This window comes from Saimiri boliviensis, chromosome 1, assembly GCF_048565385.1.
Source record: "Saimiri boliviensis isolate mSaiBol1 chromosome 1, mSaiBol1.pri, whole genome shotgun sequence".
Lineage (NCBI taxonomy): Eukaryota > Metazoa > Chordata > Mammalia > Primates > Cebidae > Saimiri > Saimiri boliviensis.
In genome coordinates this window covers 287217147-287240597 of record NC_133449.1, presented here as the reverse complement: position 1 = coordinate 287240597, position 23451 = coordinate 287217147, and the positions used below count along the sequence as shown (strand labels likewise).

General features: G+C 43.5%; 1 protein-coding gene across 3 annotated transcripts in view; it reads left to right on the top strand.

Annotated features, from left to right (window-relative positions):
- Positions 1-23451, top strand: part of TRIO (trio Rho guanine nucleotide exchange factor) — a 370817-nt gene that overhangs the window by 215581 nt on the left and 131785 nt on the right. For all 3 annotated transcript variants that reach the window (XM_039474054.2, XM_039474085.2, XM_074387142.1), the window contains exons 12-19: positions 3917-4086; positions 5084-5258; positions 9455-9650; positions 10379-10545; positions 13686-13805; positions 15535-15726; positions 16497-16646; positions 21374-21488. In XM_039474054.2, coding sequence (XP_039329988.1) covers positions 3917-4086; positions 5084-5258; positions 9455-9650; positions 10379-10545; positions 13686-13805; positions 15535-15726; positions 16497-16646; positions 21374-21488 — 1285 coding nt within the window. The remainder of the gene's footprint in view (positions 1-3916; positions 4087-5083; positions 5259-9454; positions 9651-10378; positions 10546-13685; positions 13806-15534; positions 15727-16496; positions 16647-21373; positions 21489-23451) is intronic.

Genomic DNA, 23451 nt, shown 5'->3' with positions numbered 1-23451 from the left:
AAAAAAAAAGTGTTTTTGTTTTCTCAACAGATTTAAAAGAAGAGATACTAACTAATTTCTCTTAGTGGTATAAGAACCTGGCTAAAGGGAGGGGAGTGCAACTACAGCCAGAGGTCACCATTGGCTCCTGCCAGCAGGGGACCTGGTTTCTCAGTGCCCAGAGGGCAGCTTGTCACTGAGCCGAAGCCCTCCTGCTGCAGCGTCATTATTTGGGTCAAAGTTGGCTCCTTTACCTTTATTCTCAGCTATATTTCTTCCAATTTGATTGGAGTGAGAGAAGAGCAATGTGCTGCAGGATTGTCGAGCGTCACCTGTTATCTGAGGACCTTTTTCAGCGGTACATTTGCTTAAATCACTCCCTTCTGCTGAAAGTTTGAACATAAAGTACAAAGGCAGCACAATTGCTAACATCTTAGCAGTGGGACTGAATAACTAGTCTACTATGCAGAGTGCCCTGTTTATTCCTTAAGTGTTCTCCATTTTTAATTCATTAATTAGTACTGTAGTTGATCACAGGCAGGAAACCCAGGGATACTCCCATTTCCTAGGTCCCATGGTACAGTGACAAGGGTGGGGGCAGCTTCAGTGAAGCAGATATATTCAGGCAGAAGATAGAGTTGAGATTTTGAGAGAAAGGAGTAAAATAAATGGCTGATTTTCTTGGTGAGCAGAATAAATGCAGTTGCACAGCATTGCTTTTTCACCAGTGTCCGTCTGAGGAGAGGAATCGGAGGGTGGGAGGCTGCGGTGGCTGCATGTGAATGAAAGCAGTGGACACCCCCCCGCGTGTGGCCGGTTACCTGCCCCACCCCCACCTGCATGTGGAAGGCAGGTTACCATCTGCAGTAGAAAAGTCCATGGCTTAGATCATGTCATGGATGTTTTTGATAAAATATTTTGACTCTCTCATGAAACATTACAGCCTTGTTCTGGTAAATGGTTAGTTTTAGCTTGGTGCAGCCAAGCTGGCACATACTTGATTTCTTTGAGCAAGATTTGCCTGTTCAGTTAATTCAAGTCCGTCATTATAACCAGGGTAATAATTTTGTCCAGAGTGTTGCTGTTGACGTGATGCCCTTCGCTGCATCCTGTTTCATCTGTGCCTCATAGCGATTCCTTTAGGTGGCATTCCACCTTTAGGTGGTATTCCTAGGATCCCTGTTTTAGCAAACTGAGTCTCTGACAAATTAAGTGATCTCTTAGGTCATACAGCTAATGCTTTGTAAAGCATTTCTGAAATCCAGATTGCCTTACTCTCAATCTTACAATACTGTTACTACTATACTGTGTGACTTAGCAACTTAGAATGTTTTTCATGGGAAATGTTAGTGCGAATTGGAAAATTCCTTCACGCTGTCATCTTTTCTATTTATAATTGCAGCTGCCATGTTCATGAGAATATAGAGGAAAAGAGCAAGAGAGCATCTTATCGATTATAGACCCTTTAGGAATGATGCAGAGTGTCAGTTCTTATTTGGTAAACTGGTCAGTGGCGTTTTCATGTGGAATTAAATACTGATGCCAAGTGTGGCTGAGTATTCTTTCCGATACCAGCTTCTGGACATGGTACTTCATCACCTGCGGCTTCTCTTCCTTAATCTATAAAATGAAAAATTTGAACTAGCCTTTCTCTACAACTCCATTGATTAAGATTCTTGAATTGTATGAAATTTAATAACTTACACACAAAAAAATCAGTAGATAAATACGAGAAAGGTTAACAAATGTTTTATTTACTTTAATATTTTCAGTAAAATTAATTGTTAGGACCCTGGGTAACAGGACTGAAAAATGACTTCTTTGCCAGCAGTTTTCTTATTTTAAAATTGGCCTGCTATATTGTAAATGTGTATTGACCTGCAAGTAACAATAAAAGTATGTTTTTGTATGTAAATATTGCTCAGTGAACACATTGTAGCATGGAATTGGTACCAAGATTTTCTGTGTGAAAAATGGAAGTCAGTTTCTCTGTGCATATGTGAGAGAAACAAAGTCATCTGGAAATAGTGTGGTTTTAAAGATATGTTTGACAGCAAAAGCACACTTAAAAGTTTAGCTTGGATTTGCCATCATTAGTAATTAAGGAATTGCAAATTGAAACCATAGTGAGATACACCACTCATTTAGATGGCTAAAGTTGAAAAGACTTACCGTATCAGTTTTTGGTGAGGCTGTGGAGGAACTGAAACTCTCATACATTGCTGGTGAGAAGGTAAAAATGATACATCACTTTGGAAAAGTTTGGCAGTTTCTTGAGAAGTTAAAGATACACCTACTATATGATCCAGCCACTCCACGCCTAGGTATTTCTCTAAATGAAAGGAAATCATAAGTTCATACAGAGACTGTGCCCAAATGTTTATAGCTGCTTTATTTGTAATGGCTCCAAACTGGAAGTAACCCAGATGTCCACCAGCAGATGAAGGAATAAATTATGATTTTATACATACAAGAGACTGTTACTCAACAGCGAAAAGGAATGAACCCTTCATACATACAGTAGTGTGGATGAATCTCAGGGTAATTATGCTGAATGAAAGAAGCTAGACCAAAAAAAAAAAAAAAGAGAGAGAGAGAGAGAGGAGAGAGTGCATAATGTCCCATTCCAGTTCTAGAAATTATTTTAGAAAATGCAAACTAATCTCCAGCAGCTGAGAGCAGGTGAGTGCGGGGAGGGAGCGTGACAGAGGGCGTCAGCCAGTTTTGAGGTGAGGGAGAGGCTCATTCACGGTGAACTAGATGTAGACAAATGTCAGAACTCACACTGGACACTTTAAATTTGTGCATCTTATGGTATGTCAGTCAGTCCTCAATAAAGCTGTTTTGTAAAAAGCTTGGCTTGGAAACAAGACCACATGCACACACAGTTTCATTCTGCAAGGACAGTTTTGACTTAGCCTGGAGACAGCAGGCGTTGGACAGGGTGTCACGCAGGAGGTCGCCCGACCTGCACCATCTTGCCAACTGAGCCAGCTGTCCTCACTAGACACACAGAAGATGTGTGAGCTGACTCTTAGTCCCTGAGGAGGCTGAAAGCATTTTTTCCACATACAAACCACTGCCAAGCCACCAGGGCCCACTTAGTGTAATTAATTGTCTTTTTCAGTTCTCTGAATAGTACCCCGGAGATTGGCAGGAGTTAATGGGCTTCCAGGAAGTAGGCTCCACTCCCCGGCTCCCACCAGACCTAAAGTCATTCCTGCCGCTCTCATTCCAGGGTGTCGTTGCTCATCTCAATCTCCAGCAACCTGTTTTATGGTGGTGGCAGTGGAGGTGTCTGTGTCTTTTCAGCGTACACGCTCTTCCCGGCGAAGGCCTGAACTGTTGGCAGCCTGACTGTGGGGCCTGGGCTGGTGTAATCACCTCCATCGCTCCACACCCTGGTCCCCGGCCAGGCTCAGTGGCAAATTCATTTCATCACGTTGCACGCTTCCTTCTGTTGCATTGCTTCCGGGGGAAATCGGTAGTTCAATAATGAAAAATTGAAACAGAAGTGTCCATTTGCTAAGTAAGAGCCCGAGGCATGTCAGAGAAGGTGTCTTATGTCAGCAGATGTGTCTGTGGACTGAGGGTCTTTTCTTATTTCCACCCCACTCCCGATTGAGCCTCAGGAGAATGGGAAAGAGCAGCTTCCCTTCCCTTTCCTTTTTCTCTTTTGTGACGGTGCTGTCCACCGGCGTCTGTTTATTTTCCTCCCTGCGGCATGGCATGCTGCTTTTGTTGTGCGTGTGTTCACTGGCAGCGGGACTGGATGCCCCTCCCTCCTGTCCTTCCTTCCTTCCCTCTGGGAGCGGTCTGTCACCAGTCCCCTCCCAGGGCAAGTCACACACCGTCCACCGGGGCCCTTTGGACACTGGGCGGCCCACCTGGTGGTGCAGCCAGGCCGGTGGCCTCACCCCCGTCTTCCCTTCCCCAGCTGTGGACGTGGCTGGAGGAGCTGCAGAAGGAGCTGCTGGACGACGTGTATGCCGAGTCAGTGGAGGCCGTGCAGGACCTCATCAAGCGCTTCGGCCAGCAGCAGCAGACCACCCTGCAGGTGACTGTCAACGTGATCAAGGAAGGGGAGGACCTCATCCAGCAGCTCAGGTGCGCCTCGCCCCTCTCCTGGTAGGAACAGATTCTGGAACCCTGCCTGTGACTCCCCTGCCCCTTTTACTCTTGTGAGCAATCGATCAACTCTGATTCTCTGTCCAGCCAAGTGCAGAGCAGCAGGTGGCGTCTGTGAAGGCAAAAGAGAAACGGGTCTGCCCTCTCTTTTCTTCTCTCCCTCCCTTACAGTTTAACTTCATAATAATTTTCGTTATAGCATTGACTCATAAACCACAGAGTTTTAAAATATTTTCTCTTAACACCCACCTAGTAATTATTGACACTTCTTTATAAACAAGATTAACCTGAGCCTCTGAGGATGGTGCCCTTAGGCCAGTCTCGGGCACGGCAGTATTCACCTCCCAGCGTCAAAGTTCAGTCAGGCCAAGATGGGGCGGACACCCACCCCCAAGGGCTCCTCAAAGGAGGATATGGGGACAGAGCCAGGATTGGTTTTTGTTTCCTCGGGAAGCAAATATTTTTTTATTGGGTCAGGGGGACCATTTAGCCCCCTACTGTATGACTCAGGGCAGTTTATCAAATTGTAAACTGATAACTTTACATGAAGTGTGCTTTGCTGAGAGAGGCAGGCAGCAGTTACTTAATAAAGGCTCAATTGATTGTATTAGAGGTTAACCTCTCATGTCCAATATGAGTCTGTCACTTATGCTAACCAGGTATTATCCATTTTTCACTTAAGGAGAAAAGTGGCTAAAAATACAGCTCTAAAGTAATTTTCTATAATTATCAGCCTTCTTACAGAGTGACTTCAGAAAATGCCAGAGAAATGCTTCCGTGTATCCTCAGATTCGGCAGCATTGCTCCGAGGAGGAAGCCTAATACTGTTTGGCAGGGGAGCAGCCCATTCCATTTTCTGAGACAAGCAGTGCAGCTTCCTGCCAGCGCTCTTCCCGTGAAGATCTGCGTGGCCGGATCTGGTATCTAACAATGTGACTTTCTCATCCAATTCCTGTTCATCTGTGTGCTCTCGCAGGGACTCTGCCATCTCCAGTAACAAGACCCCCCATAACAGCTCCATCAACCACATCGAGACGGTGCTGCAGCAGCTGGACGAGGCGCAGTCGCAGATGGAGGAGCTCTTCCAGGAGCGCAAGATCAAGCTGGAGCTCTTCCTGCAGCTGCGTATCTTCGAGAGGGACGCCATCGACGTGAGTGTGCCATGGCTGGCGCCCAGCTGCTTATGGGAGCCTCGGCTTCCTCTATAGCACTGGTGCCCTCTTGTCTCTGCCCTGTTCAGGTCCTGTGGCCTCACCTGCACCCCCACCCTCTGCAACAGGACAGGGGTCCGGGAGGGAGCAAGGGTCCTGGAGGCTGGAATTGGATCGCCCATGGGAGGCTGGGGGATGCTCAGCCCTGGGCCCTGATGTTGGAAACTATAAAGCAGGCAGGTCACGTGGCAGAAGCAGAGCACAGCAAGTGCTGAGCAGAACAGAAGAAAGCCTTTCTCTCGGCCTTGGGGTGTTGAAACCTTGATTGGGCTTCACACAGCACTTCCCTGTCCTCAGCTTAAGCATGGTCATCAGCTTCAGGCAGCGAGCCTCCCTCTCTTCCTCCCTGTCCTCTTCTCATCCTTCCCCTCTCCTCCTGGCCTCACCCTCTCCTTTTCTCTCCCCTTCTTCTCTCTCTCCTACCTTCTCTCTTCCTAACTTCCTCCCTTTCTCTTTCCTTCTTCCTCTCTCTTGCTCTTCTCTATCCCAGAGTGGGAATAATCCTGACTTGTGGTGATAGCATTTTAGGTAATAGAAAATCCAGTTTCCCCCCACAAAGAGATATTCTTCGATTATCCACAATTCTTACCTAAACATGGACTTTTGCACCTACTATGTGAAGAGGAGAAAGAAGGTGCAGGTGTCTTTTATCTTTCTTCAACAAAAAGAGAGTGGTCCTGGGTTCTGTGCTTAGGAGGAGCTCTCTTTCTTGATACCATGCGTGCAGAAGTCAGTCCAATTGCATGAGCTTGACCCTACCTGGGAACATGACGAACGGGGCCAAAGCTCCTCCCTCCAGCGGGTGAACTGCCCTCCTGGAACCTGGCCACTTCCTACAGCTGGCGGCTGTAACAGCCTGAAGGCCTCCTCCACATCTGGGCTTCCCTGTGGATCCTCTGTGACTGCCGATGGACACATGTAGAGCACACAGTCTCAATATTTATTTCTCGTCTGTGGTTTAGAACTTGTCAGCAGTCCTTAGAGGGCACTCGGGCCGGGGATGGCAGGGCTGTGCATAGCCTACCCTTGGTCACCTCGGTGCAGGAGGGACCTTCTGCCCCTAGCAGACCGTGTGGCTTCCCCTAGGCCTGTCCTGGGGAGTGGTTTTGGTTTGTGGTGCAGGGGCCAGGCAGCCCTGTGCGAGACTCTCCTGGATGCCTTTGGTTGGCCACTTGTCTAAATCTCTGGCACTGTTTTCATTAACAACAGACCTTCTTGGCTCTGCTCCTCCTCATCATTAGTGAATAACAAGAAAGAAGTTAAACCCTAAACACATGGCTTGGTGAACCCTGCTCAGATGCTGTGAGTCATGGCCTTTAGATACACATGGAGCCACACGGAGAAGAGACACCTGCACACTGGCCTCTGCCCAGTGAGGGCCTGAGTGGCCTCCCCAAGGTGGCAGCACAGAATAAACGGGAGGCCAGCCAGGCCCACTCTCCTCTCTGACTTCAAAGAACTTGCTTTTGTAAAACTTAGCTGTAGATTGAATATTTTCAATGAGGAAACACAAACCAACCAAAAGCATTAGTTGCAGTTTTTCTTCCAGGACATTTTGATATTTGAAAAAAAATTTTGGATTCGTATACTTTAAAGAGAAAAAAATTTTTAGTATTTAAAAAATTGTGAAATGTTTATTATAAGTGTATGAAAGTATTTCCATTTTCGTTGAACCCGATCAGGAAACAAAAACATACATTTTTCCCCCAATGAAGCTACAAAATTCCAAGTGCCCTAGATAGAGCGAGCATGCCAGAGCCTGGAGGAGTGCGTCCCGAGCAGAGGAAACCATCTGCAGCCTAGGCTCATGCCAGCATCAGATACGGTTCAGAAGCTGTTAGAAGGGCACAGCCTGAGAACCTCTCTTCTCTTTAATCCTGAAAAATGAAAATCTGAGCAGTTTAGGCTTTGGCTGGGTTTCTCTTATCCAGGAAGATGCCACATCTGATGGCCCATAGGAGCATGGAGTTAAATCAATTTGATATAGTAGAATCGATCTGTTACTGGTTAATTTCTTTTAAGTCTCTCATGTCTCTTGTCTTTCAATTGGAGGAGCGTCTCCATCTCAGAAGTGGCTGGAGGTCTTCCATGTTCATATCAGTGTGGATGGTGTTCCTGTGGAGAAAGCGCATAGGGTCCACGGGAAATGCCACTCCACTCAAGTGTGCAGTGTAATCGTCTCTCACAAGAAGCTTTTCCTGTTTTTTAGGTTTTATAATTTTTTAAAAAATGTTTATTATGAAAGTTTTCATGGATGGATGTGGCGGCTCTTACTTTTAATCCCAGCACTTGGGGAGATCAAGGCGGGTGGATCACCTGAGGTTAGGAGTTTGAGACTAGCTTGGTCAATGTGGTGAAACCCTGTCTCTACTAAAAATACAAAAATGAGCTGGGTGTGGTGGCAGGCGCCTCTCGGGAGGCTGAGACAGAAGAATTGCTTGAACCCCGGAGGCAGAGGTTGCAGTGAGCTGAGATTGTGCCATTGCATTCCAGTGTAGGTGGCAAGAGTGAAACTGAGTCTTCAAAGCTACACAGAAGTACAGAGGACAGTACAATGGAACCCCCTGTATGCCTGTCCCACGAATTCAGCATAATTTTGCCAGCCTGGCTTCCCTTCTTTGGTTATTGCTGTGTTGTAGTATTTTAGAGAAAATCACTGCTAGCTTATGCTTTCACTCCTAATGGCTTTTCTAAAAGATGATGCCATTTTCTTATAGCCTCACAATCAGCTAAACATCCAACAGTCATTTCTTACTGTCATACGACTCCCAGCATATTCAGATTGACGTGGGTGCCTCAATTAGGAGGCACATGGGGTTAGCTCTTGGATTTAATGACTAGTTTCTTAATCCAGCATTGTCTCTCCTTCGTCCTGCTCCTCTTTTTTTTCATGCCATCATTTTCTGAAGTAACTAGATGGGTTGTCAAAGGAAACAGATTCCACATTCAGCATTTGTTCACTTGTATTATTTTAGGTTGTGTAACTGTTTTGGTTTCCCTGGCATTTCCTCTAAACTTAGAAGTTAGATGCAGAGACCTGATTCTAGTTCTGTTTTTGTGCAAGAGTCTTTTCAAGCAGGTGCATCATAGCTCCCCCTGTGAGGACATGCCTGTCTAATCCCCCTTCTGTCGGGACGCTGAGGCTGGTTCAGGTACTGTCATGCTGAGCTGTGGTTAAATCCCCTCAGCCTTTTTCTCATGATAATTTACTATGTGCTGATCACTGCTTACAAGAATGTGAAAACCGTTTTCCAGTTTCATTATTCTTTCTATATTTAATAGCTAGATTCATCTATAAAGAGGAATTCTTCATTATGAAATGATTACTTTTATCTTTTAATTAAGTACCAATATTTAGGATAGTGTTTGGTTTTCTGTCTTTTTTTTTTTTTTTTTGGAGACAGGGTCTCCCTCTGTTGCCCAGGCTGGAGTGTAATGGTACCATCTCAGCTCACTGCAACCTCTGCCTCCCAGGTTCAAGCAGTCTTTTCACCTCAGCCTCCCGAGTAGCTGGAATCACACCCAGCTAATTTCTTTTCTTTTTTCTTTTTTTTTTTTTTTTTTTGTTAAAGATGGGGTTTTGCCGTGTTGGCTAAACTGTTCTTGAACTACTGACCTCAAGTGATCCACCCACCTTGGCCTCCCAAACTGCTGGGATTATAGGTGTGAGCCACCGCCCCCAGCCAGTATACTGTCTGCTTCTAGTAGAGACCAAATACTTTTGCTTTTCTCTTTCCTTCCTTCCTTCCTGGCTTCCTGCCTTCCTTCTATGTTTAGCTTCTCTTATTTGTGAACAATTAGGAATATTAATGGATTTTTGTATATACAATATATTTTACGTAGTTGTGGTAATTTCTCTCTTCAGATACCCAAAGAGAAAAAATATTCATCTTCTCGTTTGATATCTTTGGCCAGTGGGAACCCCTTCAGCTGGCTTCTGTGTCCATTTATTTATTTTTGTTTAATCTGTTTAAACAGCTTTATTGAGGTGTGATTTATATACAACAAAACTCATGCATCTTAAGTGTTTGACATCTCTGTCCTTTGACAGACATCTCTTACTTTCTTGGTACAGAGTGAGAGATGGCTGCATAGAATTATTTTTTGTCTTGATCTTAAATACTTTCCTCTTTCAGATTATCTCAGACCTCGAGTCTTGGAATGATGAACTTTCTCAGCAAATGAATGACTTCGACACAGAAGATCTCACAATCGCAGAGCAGCGCCTCCAGCACCATGCAGACAAAGCCTTGACCATGAACAACTTGACTTTTGACGTCATCCACCAAGGGCAGGATCTTTTGCAGTACGTCAATGAGGTCCAGGCCTCTGGTAAGAGGGCTCATTCCATCTGTGTCCATTGTGGTTTCTTCATGTCACCATGGCAGTTCAGTTTATTTCAGTGGGATGACTGAAAATTTTGTTAGGTCCTATGATATAGATATTATAGATACCTCTTCTTTATTTAGAAGAACGTTTTGCATTTTTATATAACGCAGTCACATTTAACATGGTTAGAGTACTCACCCATGACATTCTCACATGTTATTTTAAGTATCATGAACTTTAATTTTACAAAATGGTATATTATATCTTTGTGAATGAACTATATAAATCCCAGGAAAACATTTTCAGTCTTTATTTTTTTATTAGTTAATATTTTACCAGCAGATGTCACTGTAGGTTCAGAAATGTACTAGAAACTTAACAACAGCCTGCATACTGCATCATCCATTTCACATAAATTAAATGCTTACTAAAGAGGAAACTGCATGCAATGAGGGCAACAACAAAAAACCCTGAAATTCACGCATTGGTAAAGAATGCTACATTTCCTAGTTAATCAGTGTGGGCATAGAAATGGATGGGATGTGGATGTGGTTTGATTGTCTGTACATCCTTTGACATGCACTGCCCTCCTTCAACTTGCCCTTCAGTATAATGGCTTGGCCCCCAGCTGGGCAGGTCCTTCACAAAAGCAGATTGTGTGCCATCCACCCTTTGAGAACAGAAGGTTGAGGTGCTAGCTGAATTCTAGGGTCTCCCTTTAATGTCCACAGGCGTAGAGCTGCTTTGCGACAGAGATGTAGATATGGCAACTCGCGTCCAGGACCTGCTGGAGTTTCTTCATGAAAAACAGCAGGAATTGGATTTAGCCGCAGAGCAGCATCGGAAACACCTGGAGCAGTGCGTGCAGCTGCGCCACCTGCAGGCGGAAGTGAAGCAGGTGAGCAAACGACTGGATGCTTGGAGAGGCTGCACCACAGACACTTACAGCTCATGGACTTCCTGGGAATTGTGACTTGTAGCACTGGGGAAAATTGTTCCTGCTCAGAACACAGCTGTCCTTAATATGTAAGATAACACGCACATACACACACACCCCATTACAGCCATCCCTGATGTGTGAAAAGGGAGCCAGTGGCCAGGATGGCTGGCTGGCTGTTCACCCAGCTCGTGCAGCCCTTGAAGGTAACAGCTGTTGGCTTCTTTTGATATTGGTAGTCTGTCTCTTAGTTGAAACCGTGAGCATATTCTTATTTGACTTTTTCTGCCAAATACTGTTACGATCTGGACTGTTTCTCAGACTCCATATGCCTGGGGCATTTATTGTATTATCAAGTTACTGTAATACCACATCCTGATGGCATGACAAAGTGAAAATGGGACATGGGGAAGGGATTGCTTTTGCCTCAGTGCCAGTGGGATGTTATGCATTGATATGACATTTCATTAACTGGCTTGATGGAGGGAGAGAGAAGCTTATGGTGCTCCAAAAGATGCAGAGAAAGCAAACAAAGTTGGTTTGGTTGGAGGGGACTTAAGATGCCACTGGACCATGAGCAGGATGTGGTGTAGATGTAGGCGGCACTCATCAGAGCAGGTAGACTCGTCATCAGAACTGTTTAGAAGAGCACCTTTTGGTCTCCCACTTGCCATCTGTAGTGTGGACATTTTTATATATAAATAAGTGCTGTGTGCCCCCGCCTCTGTGGGCACCGAGGAAGGAGAACTGTCCAGACCCCAGGCACAACTAGTGCCTGAAGAATATCTCAGTTTACAGTGTTATTGCTCAGCTGTTTCCTTTGTATAATCCTTCATATATAATTGCATATTAGTTTATAGAATTAGTGCTTGAAGTGTAACTTACTGCATACATATATCTAGTATACTTAGGTCTATATAATGTTTCTATATAATCATATAGCTATTGTAGTCAGAGCTGTACTGACATATTTAGTGCTGACTTACATAATCATTCTATATAACCATATAGTAGTTTATAGTAGGAGGAATGCCTAGAGCAGTCACAGAACAGAAGCAGTACATGGGAAAACAGCCAGACCAGGACGAGAACCAAAGATCCAGGTGGTGGCATCCCTGCCTGAAAGGGCATACGCTGTACGGCAGGCTTGGAGCAAGTGCCTCTCCTCCTGATAAAGGAGCTGTAGTACTTTGCATCCAGTTCCTGTGGAAAATAGGCCTCGGGCCTGAGATCCTGGAAGTAACCGAGGGAGAAGAACCCCTCTGGTGTGACCAGTAACAGCAGCTGTACACCCTGTCAGTCTTTTCTCGCTTCTGTGCTAGCTCAAAGATTCCTCCCATAAATAACTTAAGAGAAGAGCACAAGTCTGTCTGCTCCCACTGCATTAGGCTTACAGTATCCTTCTATTAGAAGTCCTTTGACGTGTCCAGCCCCCAGATAAGAAGTGTTGCGCACGACACTTGTTGCACACAGCCCACCTCCTTTCCTCAGTGACCCAATGGGGGTGGACCCCTTTTCTGTACACAACCCTATACTACTGTGCAGAGCCCAGCCCCCTGCTGTGTACAGCCCACCTCTCTGCCCAGGTGACATAATGGGGTGGTCACTCACGTGATTATGTATGCCCTATTACTAAGCCTATAGATGATGACCTCACTCACGACCCTGCCCCCTGCTTGCACCTAATAAATACAGATGCTCTTGGGCATTTGGGGGCGCCGCTGATCTCCGCTCACAGGTGGTGTGGCCCCCCCCGAGTCCAGATGCTCTTCACCAGTTCTTCAGTGTCCTTTCTTTTTACCTCTTGGATCCTGCACCTCAACACAGCATAAGGGACACCTCACGACCTTGTGGGGCCACCACAGCCCTACAGTTGTGACCTGCTAATAAAGTGCTCCTTCTTGCCAAAACACAAAACTCTTTATTTAAGAAGCAAAGGAATAAATACATGTTTCCCTTAGGATTCACCTTTGGCTATCACAGAGACTAAAAAATAATGGCTTTAAAAAGGTGTTTTCCCCATATAATGAGTCAGGATATATAGAAGTTTGCTAGTGTCCATTGAGTGGTCGTGTGGTGCATTAGGCTGAGATCTTGGTGATGAGTGGCCTTTCTCATCTGGTTGCCAAATGGCTGTCGTAGCTCCAGCCATTGCCTCCATATCCCAAGTATGAGGAAGGGGAACACATAATGAGAAATAGGCAGCCCCTTTATCAGAAGAGAAATATTTTCACAGACTTCCGCAGAGACTCCTGCTTTGATCTCACTGGCTAGACTTGTACATTACTGTAGCCAGGCTATAACAGGAGCTGATAAGTGGTTTTATTGCTTAAGCCTTCTCTTAAAGTTGGGGTTTTATTTAGAAAACCCCGGCCACAGAAGTGGTTTTATTGTTTAAGTCTGCTCTCAAAAGTTGGGGTTTTGCTTAGTTTTTCTAAGTAAAGTCCCAACTTTGGGAGAGGGTACTTTTGTGCTAAGTAAACAAGGAGAGGGGGATAGGTGTCTCATAGTTTACTTGAGGTCTCTGCCACACCTAGCTCTCCAGAAGAACTCCCTCAGTCTCTGAGTGTGTGTGCAGTTGAGAAGCTCATGGCTTGAATCCTATTATTGTAGCACAATGTAATTTATAACTTGGTTATTATGCCATTCAGCACTGCAGTTACATTGGAAAATGAGTCAGTGAAATAAATTAGTTCCCCCCTTTCCAAGCAGTCGCAAATTTTTCAGTCCTGAAAATACTGAAAGGGAATAAAAAATGCTTTTCTTGATTATCAGGGAATTTTTTGTGTCAGTAGGTTTTCTAAAATGTCGTCCTTAATCTATTTTGACTTGTGGACTAATATTAACAATTCACTGGACTTTGTACCTTTTCATTTCCCACTTGTTACTAAAAATAACAGAACCAATTAAAAATTTGCAGCACTTGCGATCAGATACCATGGAAGAAAATCAGGCTGTTGCCAGGAGGTTAATAAAGGCATCAGTGCCTTGTACCTGCCAGGAGCAACTGGACCACCTTGCATGCTCATATTTCATCCCTGGTGGTCCACAGGATACTCTGGAAAGTCCACTGCTTGGAGTTACCCTGTGTCATGTTTCAGGTGCTGGGTTGGATTCGCAACGGAGAGTCCATGTTAAATGCCGGACTTATCACAGCCAGCTCATTACAAGAGGCCGAGCAGCTCCAACGAGAGCACGAGCAGTTCCAGCATGCCATCGAGGTAAGGGCGCTGGGCCTCTCTGTGCATTGGCTCTTTCATTCCTCAGGACAAACGTCCTGAATCCCCCAGCATGGCACTGACCATGGGAGCAACACAAGGCTGGATTGGTAAAGACAACTCAGAGGACCCCCATTGACAATGCTTGTGAGTCTGCAGCTGATTGCAGGAGAAGGAAACATTGTGGCGCCACAGTGAGGTGAGGATGTGCGTCCCAGCCAGGCAGCCTTAATGCAGGGGTCCCAAGGGGCTTGGAGGCCAGGGGGCTTCCTGTTGTTCCCCTGTTGTAGGGACCCTGGCAAGATACACTTTCTCAGATCTGGAACAGCTCAGAACCAAGGAGCTGAAATTGCAGCCTCTGCTGAGGTTTTCTAGTATCTTGCTGGTCTTTTAAACACGTTTCTGCTTGTTAGCAACCTCAGCCAAGCAGAGAGCTCAAGTCCAGGTATAGATCACGAATTCAGTGTCAGTCAGTAAACGATGCCAACAAGAAAACTCCTCCAATTCCTACTTAAAAGCAGCCTTGTTCACCTTGGCTAGGGTCACTGCCATGCCAAAACTGGAGCAAAACGACCCAGGCCATTTCCAGGTCCGATCTAATTCACTGTCAGCATGTGGACTAATTATTTCTAGTATTTTGGTATGGGTAGGGCACATGGGTAATGGTTTGAATTGGTAATGGCAAGGTAATGTCGAAGGAAAAAAAAACGTTTGATGACAGAAATGTTTTCTCCTGCTCTGCTCACAGACATGTCAGCCAGGGAAGAAAACTATAGACGTTACCACATTTATTCCCTAGATTAATTTATTGTCAACTACTTGGTGCCATTGGACACACATTAACACTTCTTCCTGAGGCACAAACTCTGGGCATTTGTATACAGTGCCAAGGGATTTCTAGTAATTAAATTGTAAGTAACAAATCACTGTGTGTGGGTGAAGGATTAGAATATATTACATATAGTGTTTTATGGGATCATTTGTACTTTTTCAGGTGAAATGAAAGGTCTTGCTATTTTTTTTTTAAATCTGTGTCCTTAGGGACTGTGCCCTCCATGACCACCCCTCCCTTAGCTCCAAGGCCTCACTGGGCAGAAGCTGACCTCTCAGCCCATCCTGAATCTTCTAATGAGGACAGATGAGCAAAATCGTGCTGCATTTGCTGTACCATTTGCATAGATGTGTCAGATGGCATTGACTTCCAGAGAACACAGTTGTTTCATTCTCTTTTTATTAGTTTTCTCTTGCCTTTTTAAATTCAATAGTTCTTGAAAACTTTTCAGTAGAGTCCAAAGTTTAAGTTGCAAGTTAAAAAAAAAAAAAGCCTTCACTTTGGCCACCTTTTCTCTACTTGTTCATTTGCTTCCAGCAGCTATTTTGAGAAGGATCAATAGGAACAATAAACTTGGAACATTTCAGCCGCTTCTTTGGCTGTTAAGGGTTTTTCCTGCTATTTCTCAGGCTGAGAACCCTACAACTGAGACCCATTAGGGAGGTCTTGATGCATTTCATCCTTCATTAGCTAATTTAAATATAGACTTAGTTGTTTCTGGGCATAAAACCTTTTTTACTAAACTGTCTGCTTTGCTTTTAGAAGCATCCTAGTGAGTATCAGCTGTGAAGGGGTTTCCACAGAATCATGAAGAACAGAGTACTGTAGCCATCCTGGTTCCTTTCTAGTTAGTGGGGACACCCTGACAAATAAGCCTTCCCCTTTCTTCTCTGTCTCTAGAAAACACATCAGAGCGCCCTGCAGGTGCAGCAGAAGGCGGAAGCCATGCTGCAGGCCAACCACTACGACATGGACATGATCCGGGACTGTGCCGAGAAGGTGGCGTCACACTGGCAGCAGCTCATGCTCAAGATGGAAGATCGCCTCAAGCTCGTCAATGCCTCTGTTGCTTTCTACAAAACCTCGGAGCAGGTCAGTGGGAAGATTTCCTTCATTGAACTCCCCACTGATACTTTGAGCTTAATTTATTGGACAACTCAATCATTGTTAACATGTCACTTGTTATTGAACCAGTCATTTGCAAGTCAGGCAGGGAAAAGGCATTCTGGAATTGAAGTTACTCCTGCTTACCTTCGATGTCAATAATAAGCTAGAAGGTAGCTAAAAAGACACCTCTCTTCTTGCCATTTAAACATATGACCTGAAACACATCAGAGAGAGACAGGATATTTGCTTTGGTTTTGTTCTTGCTCTGAAGGGTCTGCCTGCTTTTGACCTTGTACTTGTCCTCCAGCCAGATAGAGCCATGACTTCTTCTTTTTTTTTTTTTGAAACAGAGTCTTTCTCTGTTACCCAGGCAGGAGTGCAGTGGTGCAATCTCGGCTCACTGCAACCTCTGCCTCCCAGGTTCAAACAATTCTCTTGCCTCAGCCTCCTGAGTAGCTGGAATCACAGGTGCCCGCCATCACGCCTGGCTAATTTTTGTATTTTTAGTAGAGACGGGATTTCACCATGTTGGCCAGGTTGGTCTCAAACTCCTGACCTCATGATCCACCTGCCTTGGCCTCCCAAAGTGCTGGGATTACAGGCGTTAGCCACCATGCCTGGTCCATGGCTCCCTCTTTTGGTCTTGATCCTCCTGACAGTACCTTCATCCTCAGTCCAACTGAAAGGGCTTTCAAGAGATACCAGTCGGCAATGGCATATGCCAAGGCTGAGCCTCAAACTGTTCCTGTTCACAGGTCTGCAGCGTCCTTGAGAGCCTGGAGCAGGAGTACAAGAGAGAAGAAGACTGGTGTGGCGGGGCGGATAAGCTGGGCCCCAACTCTGAGACGGACCATGTGACGCCCATGATCAGCAAGCACCTTGAGCAGAAGGAAGCATTCCTGAAGGTACGGGCAACACCTGCCTGCTAGGTGTGCATGGCACCGTCTTCACTTCCCAAGGGATCCCCTACCCCCCAGCTCTTGCCTGCTGTGGAATGTAATGGGGACAGTATTACATCAGTGAGAAGTCAACTGAAGAAAGAAAACCTTAAAATCTTTTTCATATATGATTGCCCTGTCTTTCTAGTTTTCACAGGGAAATAGCTAAAAATTACAAATAAGGATTGGTTGGAAGTCACAATACCAAGTGATTATGGAGACAGAGAGATTGATTGGTTGATTGATTTGGTGAAAAGAAATACCTATAGCTTAAAATAATCTTCCTTTGGAAACTCAGCCTCCTCAATCCCTTCATAGGCAATGAAGATTGCATCTCAGAAGAGGTATAAGCACGGCATGGAGTAGACACATGGTGGGGGTGCCGCACGGCTTGTGGTGGTAGTCACTGATACCTACTCAGGAAATGCTTCCAACAGGAGAAGTGTGTCACATGCAGACCGAGCTGGGAGTTTTCTCTCTGAGAATCTTTAAATGAGGAATTTTTCAAGACTGCTTTGTGTTGGTTTTTTTTTTTTTTTTCAGTTTGGAGAAAAGGTCCCAGTCTGTCACTGGGACAGTAGTAGTACAGTAGTACAGTCATGGCTCTCTGAAGCCTTGAGCTTCCTAGGCTTAAGCAGCCCTCCCATGTCAGCTTCCCAAGTAGCTGGGACTACAGTGCTCTGTCCTGTTTTTATATGTGTCACAGTTAGTCATACATGGTAATAGATGTGCTTTGGAACAGCTAAATCTTTCAGAGTAGTCAAAACATTTAGGAACATTAGGTGCTGAATGTCCCATGTTGTATTCTTGGGCCCTCGAAGAACTTCTGAGGTTTTGCTTGTTACCACCACCCGGACCCGGTGCTGTGGTGGCCGGTTTTCCTCTTTACCTTCTCTCATTGCTTCAGCCTTCTCATCTCTCTGACCACTCTTGCCTGTTACACTTAACACTTCTTGTTTGTGTTTTTTTTTCTGAAGTCCATCATCTGACAGAAAGAATTATTGTTTAGCCTGGGAGGATAAATTATAACTCTTTGAAAATTATATCTGGTAACTTAATTAAGCAAGCTCCCCAGGTGAGAAAACCATCACAATTTCCACGGTCATTCATTATAACTATGTCAACACCTTTTTAAAGCCCCTGACCCCAAAATGGCCCTGCTGCTTAAGTCTACTGAATGCTGACCACTGTTAGGATTTCGAGGTTAAATTATTATAATTTGCCCCTCAGTGTCCAGGATCCATTTAGTATGAAAGAAAAATGAATGCCACTTCATTCATATAATAAGGATAGCTATTTAAGTAAAATTACAAAACAAAAATACAGGCAGTCCTCAAGTTATGATGGTTTGACTTATTATTTTTTGACTTTCATTGGTGCCAGTGCACTGTGCATTCAGTTGAACCTGTACGTCAAATGCTATACAACCATTGGTTTTTACTTTCAGTGTAGCATTCTGTCAATTACATGAGATAGTCAACATGGATTATAAAATAGACTTTGTTTTAGATGATTTTGCCCAACTCTAGGCCAGTGTAACTGTAGGCTTCAACCAAGCACATTTAAGGTAACTGAGCTAAGTTAAGCTGTGGTATTGAGTAGATTAGGTGCATTAAACTCATTTTTCACTTATGATATTTTGAACTTACAGTGCATTTATCAGGGTAAGTCAAGGAGCATCTATAATCACAAGCCTTTTTGGATCCCTTTGTTCAACTAGAATTTTGTGGTGTTTTTATCATGGAAATTTAAAGATACATACAAGAGTAGAGAGCATGGATGTTCCTCCTGTTTTACTCCTCACCCAGCTTCACTGATTACTGGCATATGGGCATATATCCACCTTCATTGGATTATTTACAGTTCTAAATATATCGTTTTATTTGTGAATTTGAACATTAAATTCTCCCTTTCAGAAATACAAATATAATACCATTATATCTTAAAAATTAATAGTAATTCTTTAATTAGCTGAAATTCAGCATTGTTAAACATTTTTCTGATTGTTCTATAAATGCCTTTTTGGTTTTTTTGAGATGAGATTTTGCCTTGCCACCCAATCCTGGAGTGCACTGATGTGATCATAGCTCACTGCAGCCTTAGATGCCTGGCTTAAGTGACTGTCCCAGCACCTCCCAAGTTCCTAGGACTACAGGCACTTGCCACCATACCTGGCTAATTTTTGTTTTTTTGGTGTTTTTGTTTTTGTTGTTGTTGTTGTTGTTGTTGTTGTTGTTGTTTTTGTAGTGACAGGGTTTCTTTATGTTGTCCAGACTGGTCTCAAACTCCTGGGCTCAAGTGATCCTTCTACCTTGGCCTCCCAAAGTGTTGGGATTACAGGCATGAGCCCCCACACCTGGCCTATAAATGTCTTTTTATACATGGTTTTAATTAAGATTCAAACAGGGTCCACATATTGATTTGGTTGGGTATGTCTTTTGAATCACTTTTAATCTAAACGGTACTCCCCTTTTCATTATTATTTGTTAATTGAAGAAATAGTTTCCTCAGATTGTGGCATTTCCCCCATTCCAGACTGTTAATTGCATCCTGTGGAGTCATTTAGCACCATCTACAATTTCTAGATTTTTGTTAGGTTGTGAGCCTTGATTACAGCTGGTTTGAAAGAGAGAGAGAGGGAGAGAGGGAAAAAGAAGCAGGGGTGAGAGAGAAAAAGAGAGACCAAGAGTGAGTGTGTGTGTGTGTGTGTGTGTGCACGCGCGCACGTGCGCTTGGAAAACCTTGCCAGTTGTGCTTGTACTTTTTATGGGCTACTCAGGAGACACGTAATGTGTACTTCTGTCTTTTGTCTCTGGCTGGTATGGAGATTGATCAGTGGCTCAAGTATGGTGAGCGCAGTTCATCCTATGTACTTCCCATTAGCCTTTCAGCAAATGGTGTTAGTAGCCAGTGATGATACTATTTTTTGGAATTACAAAATGATGGTACTCTAATTCTATCATTTCCTTTGGCCTCGATTAGCTAGAATTATTCCCTCTCAGCTATTTGGTTACTCTAAAATAGAGTGTGCCCAGAAAAGGCAGAGTAAATGCTTGCTTGATCCTTTTTCTTTATTTGCCATATTCAGATAATGAATTGTTGCCATAGCAACTTCTACATACGACTTTTTTTAGGATCATCATGGATTTAAATATGTTTGGTGTGTTTCAAAGCAGTCACTGTCACTTATCTTTTGACATTCAGCTTGTCTTATCCGTAGGAGCCCTTTCAAGACGGCTTGCTTAGCTGTCCTTAGCCATCACCCTCATAGTCTTCAGCATCTTCCCTGTTTGGTTTGACAGGGTATTAGTCCATTCTCAGTGCCGCTATGAAAAAATACCTGACACTGGATAATTTATAAAAAGAAAGAGGTTTTAATTGACTTACAGTTCTGCAGGACTGGGGAGGCCTCAGAAAACTTAGTCACTGTGGTAGGGGAAGCAAACATGTGCGTCTTCACATGGCGCAGGAAGGAGAAGAGAGAGAGAAGTGCGGGGCAAGGCAGGGAAAAGCCCTTCACAAAACCATCAGACCATGTGAGGACTCACTCACTGTCACAAGAACAGCATTGGAGACCACCACCATGATTTAGTCACCTCCAACAAGGTTTTTCCCCCTACCTACACACATGGGGATTACAATTCGGATTACAAATCCAGAATGACATTTGGGTGGGAACACGGAGCCAGACCATATCAGACAACTTGAAATTTCACATGGGTCAGTAGAGACTCATGATATGTTTTTCTCTTAATTGCAAAAAAAAAAGATAGCCTAGCCCCATCTGCTGAAAATATCCGGAAACAGTGACCAACCCAAAAGTTCTGATCATCCTCAATGACTAGATTGTGGTCTCTAAATACCATTTACCACTAGGAGGAGCTAGAGCTCCTTAACAAAGTATTAATTCCAGACCCAAGATGGGAGATATACCAGATGTTTATAATTCAAATATAATCGAGGGGTTTGTTTCCTTACCTTCTTGATTTTATGTTTGTATCCTTTAATATAAAACCCTTATTTTAAAATATATGAATGAAACTGGTTTGGTTTATCCTGCTGCATAAACATAAACACATATTGTCAGTTACCTGTTACCACAATAACGTCATATAACAAAGCACCCCAAAACTCAATGGCTTCAACCAGGGTTGGCAGTCTATGAACTGTGGGCTCACTTGGACCACATCAATGTAGTTTACCTGTCACCTGTGGCTGCTTTCATCGGTTGTTGGTTTGAGTAGTTGTGACGGAGAAACAGACTGTATGACCCCCCAAAACTGAAAGTGTTTACTGTTTACCCTGTGTAGAAATGCAGGCACAGCCTAGCTGAGTTCTGCGGCTCAAGGTCTCTCCTCAGGCTGTGATCCAGGTGTGCAAACCTCTCCAGGCTGGACAGGGACAGGGCTTCCCTTCCTCTGTGACCATAAGCCGGTGGCTGCCCTCTGTCCCCTGCCCCATGGGCCTCTCTGTAGGGCAGAACATAGCAGCGGGTGTCATCAGAGCAAGGGCTTCAGGAGAGAGAGATTTTTTTTTTAATTGAAATCGGTTTTATCCTATGCATTTTCCAAACCAGAAGGTGGCCAGATAAATGTTTTAGGCAAAGACATATGTTAGAGCCAAGTGATGTGTACTCCAGATACGTGTTTTGTAGAAGTCAAACTAGCAACACATTACTCTCCATTGTGTTTTAGGCTTGCACCCTTGCTCGGAGGAATGCAGATGTCTTCCTGAAATACCTGCACAGGAACAGTGTGAACATGCCAGGCATGGTGACGCACATCAAAGCTCCTGAGCAGCAAGTGAAAAGTGAGTAGAGCTGGGACTTCCCAGGGCGGCCCGATGCATCCCTGGCAAGAGGCGGAGGGAGCTTGCACGATGTGTTCTGAACTTTCAATCTCAGTTTCATTTCAAATGTGCATTTCATGTTAATGAAGTCCTTACTAATAACCTTAGTTTAATAATAAAATATTAAACAAATGTATAGGCTGATAATTTATTGAATAGGTTAATAGTTTATTGAACAAGCTGAAGAATATCAACAGGGAGAAAATGCAGATTTGGGATGATATTTACTGCCGCTGGCTATTTTGTTAAAGTAAGTTAAAAATATTATAAATAAGGGGGAAAGGAAAACCAGAGTTACCTATAGGCAAAGTATTTTTAAAATCTCAAGTCGAAAATTACATCCCAATTTTATCACTATAAAGTATTATCAATTTTGTATACCTAAGACATAGTTAATAAAAACAAATTAAAAATAATAATATGTAGCTTATATCATTTGAGTATAAAAACCTATAAAACCATATTTGTGTGTGTGTGTGTATATGTAAGTGCATAAAAAAAGGTCAAGGAAAATGTGTACTAAACTGTAATGGGATGATGTGGAAAGGAAAACGGATAAAGAAACGAAGGCACAAATCAAATTACTTGGACCAGGGTTACACAGCCTAAGTGGAGTTTTATAGGGAAAAAGTTGTGATAATCAGTTAACAAATGATTCATCTCATAATACATTTTAAAACAATATGATTGACAAAAACTTTCTGCCTTATATTCTACTGTCTACTCATCTGATTAACCTATTAGTTGTCACAAAATAATTTTAACGCTACTGTAATTCTCTTATCAGTGAAACATGTTTATTGATTGTTGAGTCTTTTCTTCTAATGTATAACTCACAAAAGTAATTATTTTTCCACATGAATAAGTCTGATCATTGGTTTACTTGGCTCATGTCCTATGAAAGTAATTTCCTTTCTCCAATCTCTCAATATTGCTTCTATTTGTTGGTTGTGTCCTGTCATTTCTGATCGAAGATGTTGTGATCCTTTCTAGGTTGTGCTAGTTTGACACATGTTTGTGTGTGAGAGGGAGACTGTGTTTCATTTATTCCCTCATTAGATCTTCATTGTGCCTTTGCTGTTGTATATCCTAATGATGGATGCTGTGAAGAATTAAAATAAAAGTGTTCTGTTTCCCTCAGAGCCTACTTGGGGGTGAAATGTTCGAGTCAGTGCACTAAGTTCCTGTAAGAGTAATGGTGGCAGAAAAAACAATATTACCCTAAGGCACAGGCAAGGAAGAGTCTCAGACCTTGTGGTCAGAGGACCAGGAGCTTGAGGAAGCCCCAAATCCGAGAGGGCACTTAGCGCAGTTTGCTGCTCACTTGCCCAAAGTTAGTACTGGCTCAGGCAGAGACCATGGAAATGAGAGACTAGAAAACAACTCATTGGCTTGTATTCATTTTCATGTGCGATTTTTTTCATGTTAAATGATAGCTTAATATTTTAGCAGACTTCAGATTTCAAAGTTTTAATTTATTTCACTAAACTAGTTTACCTCTTCAGTGTAGTAAAAATGACAGCGTGACCACTGGTCCCTGGGCGGTAGTTAGCAATATCTGAAGAATTTTTGATTGCCATCAAAAACGATGACACCATATTGTCACCGTAAGAATATGGTGGTATTTGGGGTGATAATGGTAGAGATGGAGAAAAGTCAATAAATTGGGGGTTCATTTTGGAGGTCATATTGAGATAGTCTGTTGTTAGGCTGGATGTACATGCTTCTCTTCCATTCTTTTCACTAAGTGCAGCCTGCTAGGAACTCAATAAGTATTTGTGGAAAACTTCCTAGTTTAGTGGTTTTCCAATATAATAAAGTTACTAAGAACCATGTATTTGATTTGCAGTTTCAGTCTTGGGAATTTTTTTTAAGTTTTTAGCTTGTTTCATAAACTTGTAGAGAAAACAGACTTAGTGTCAAA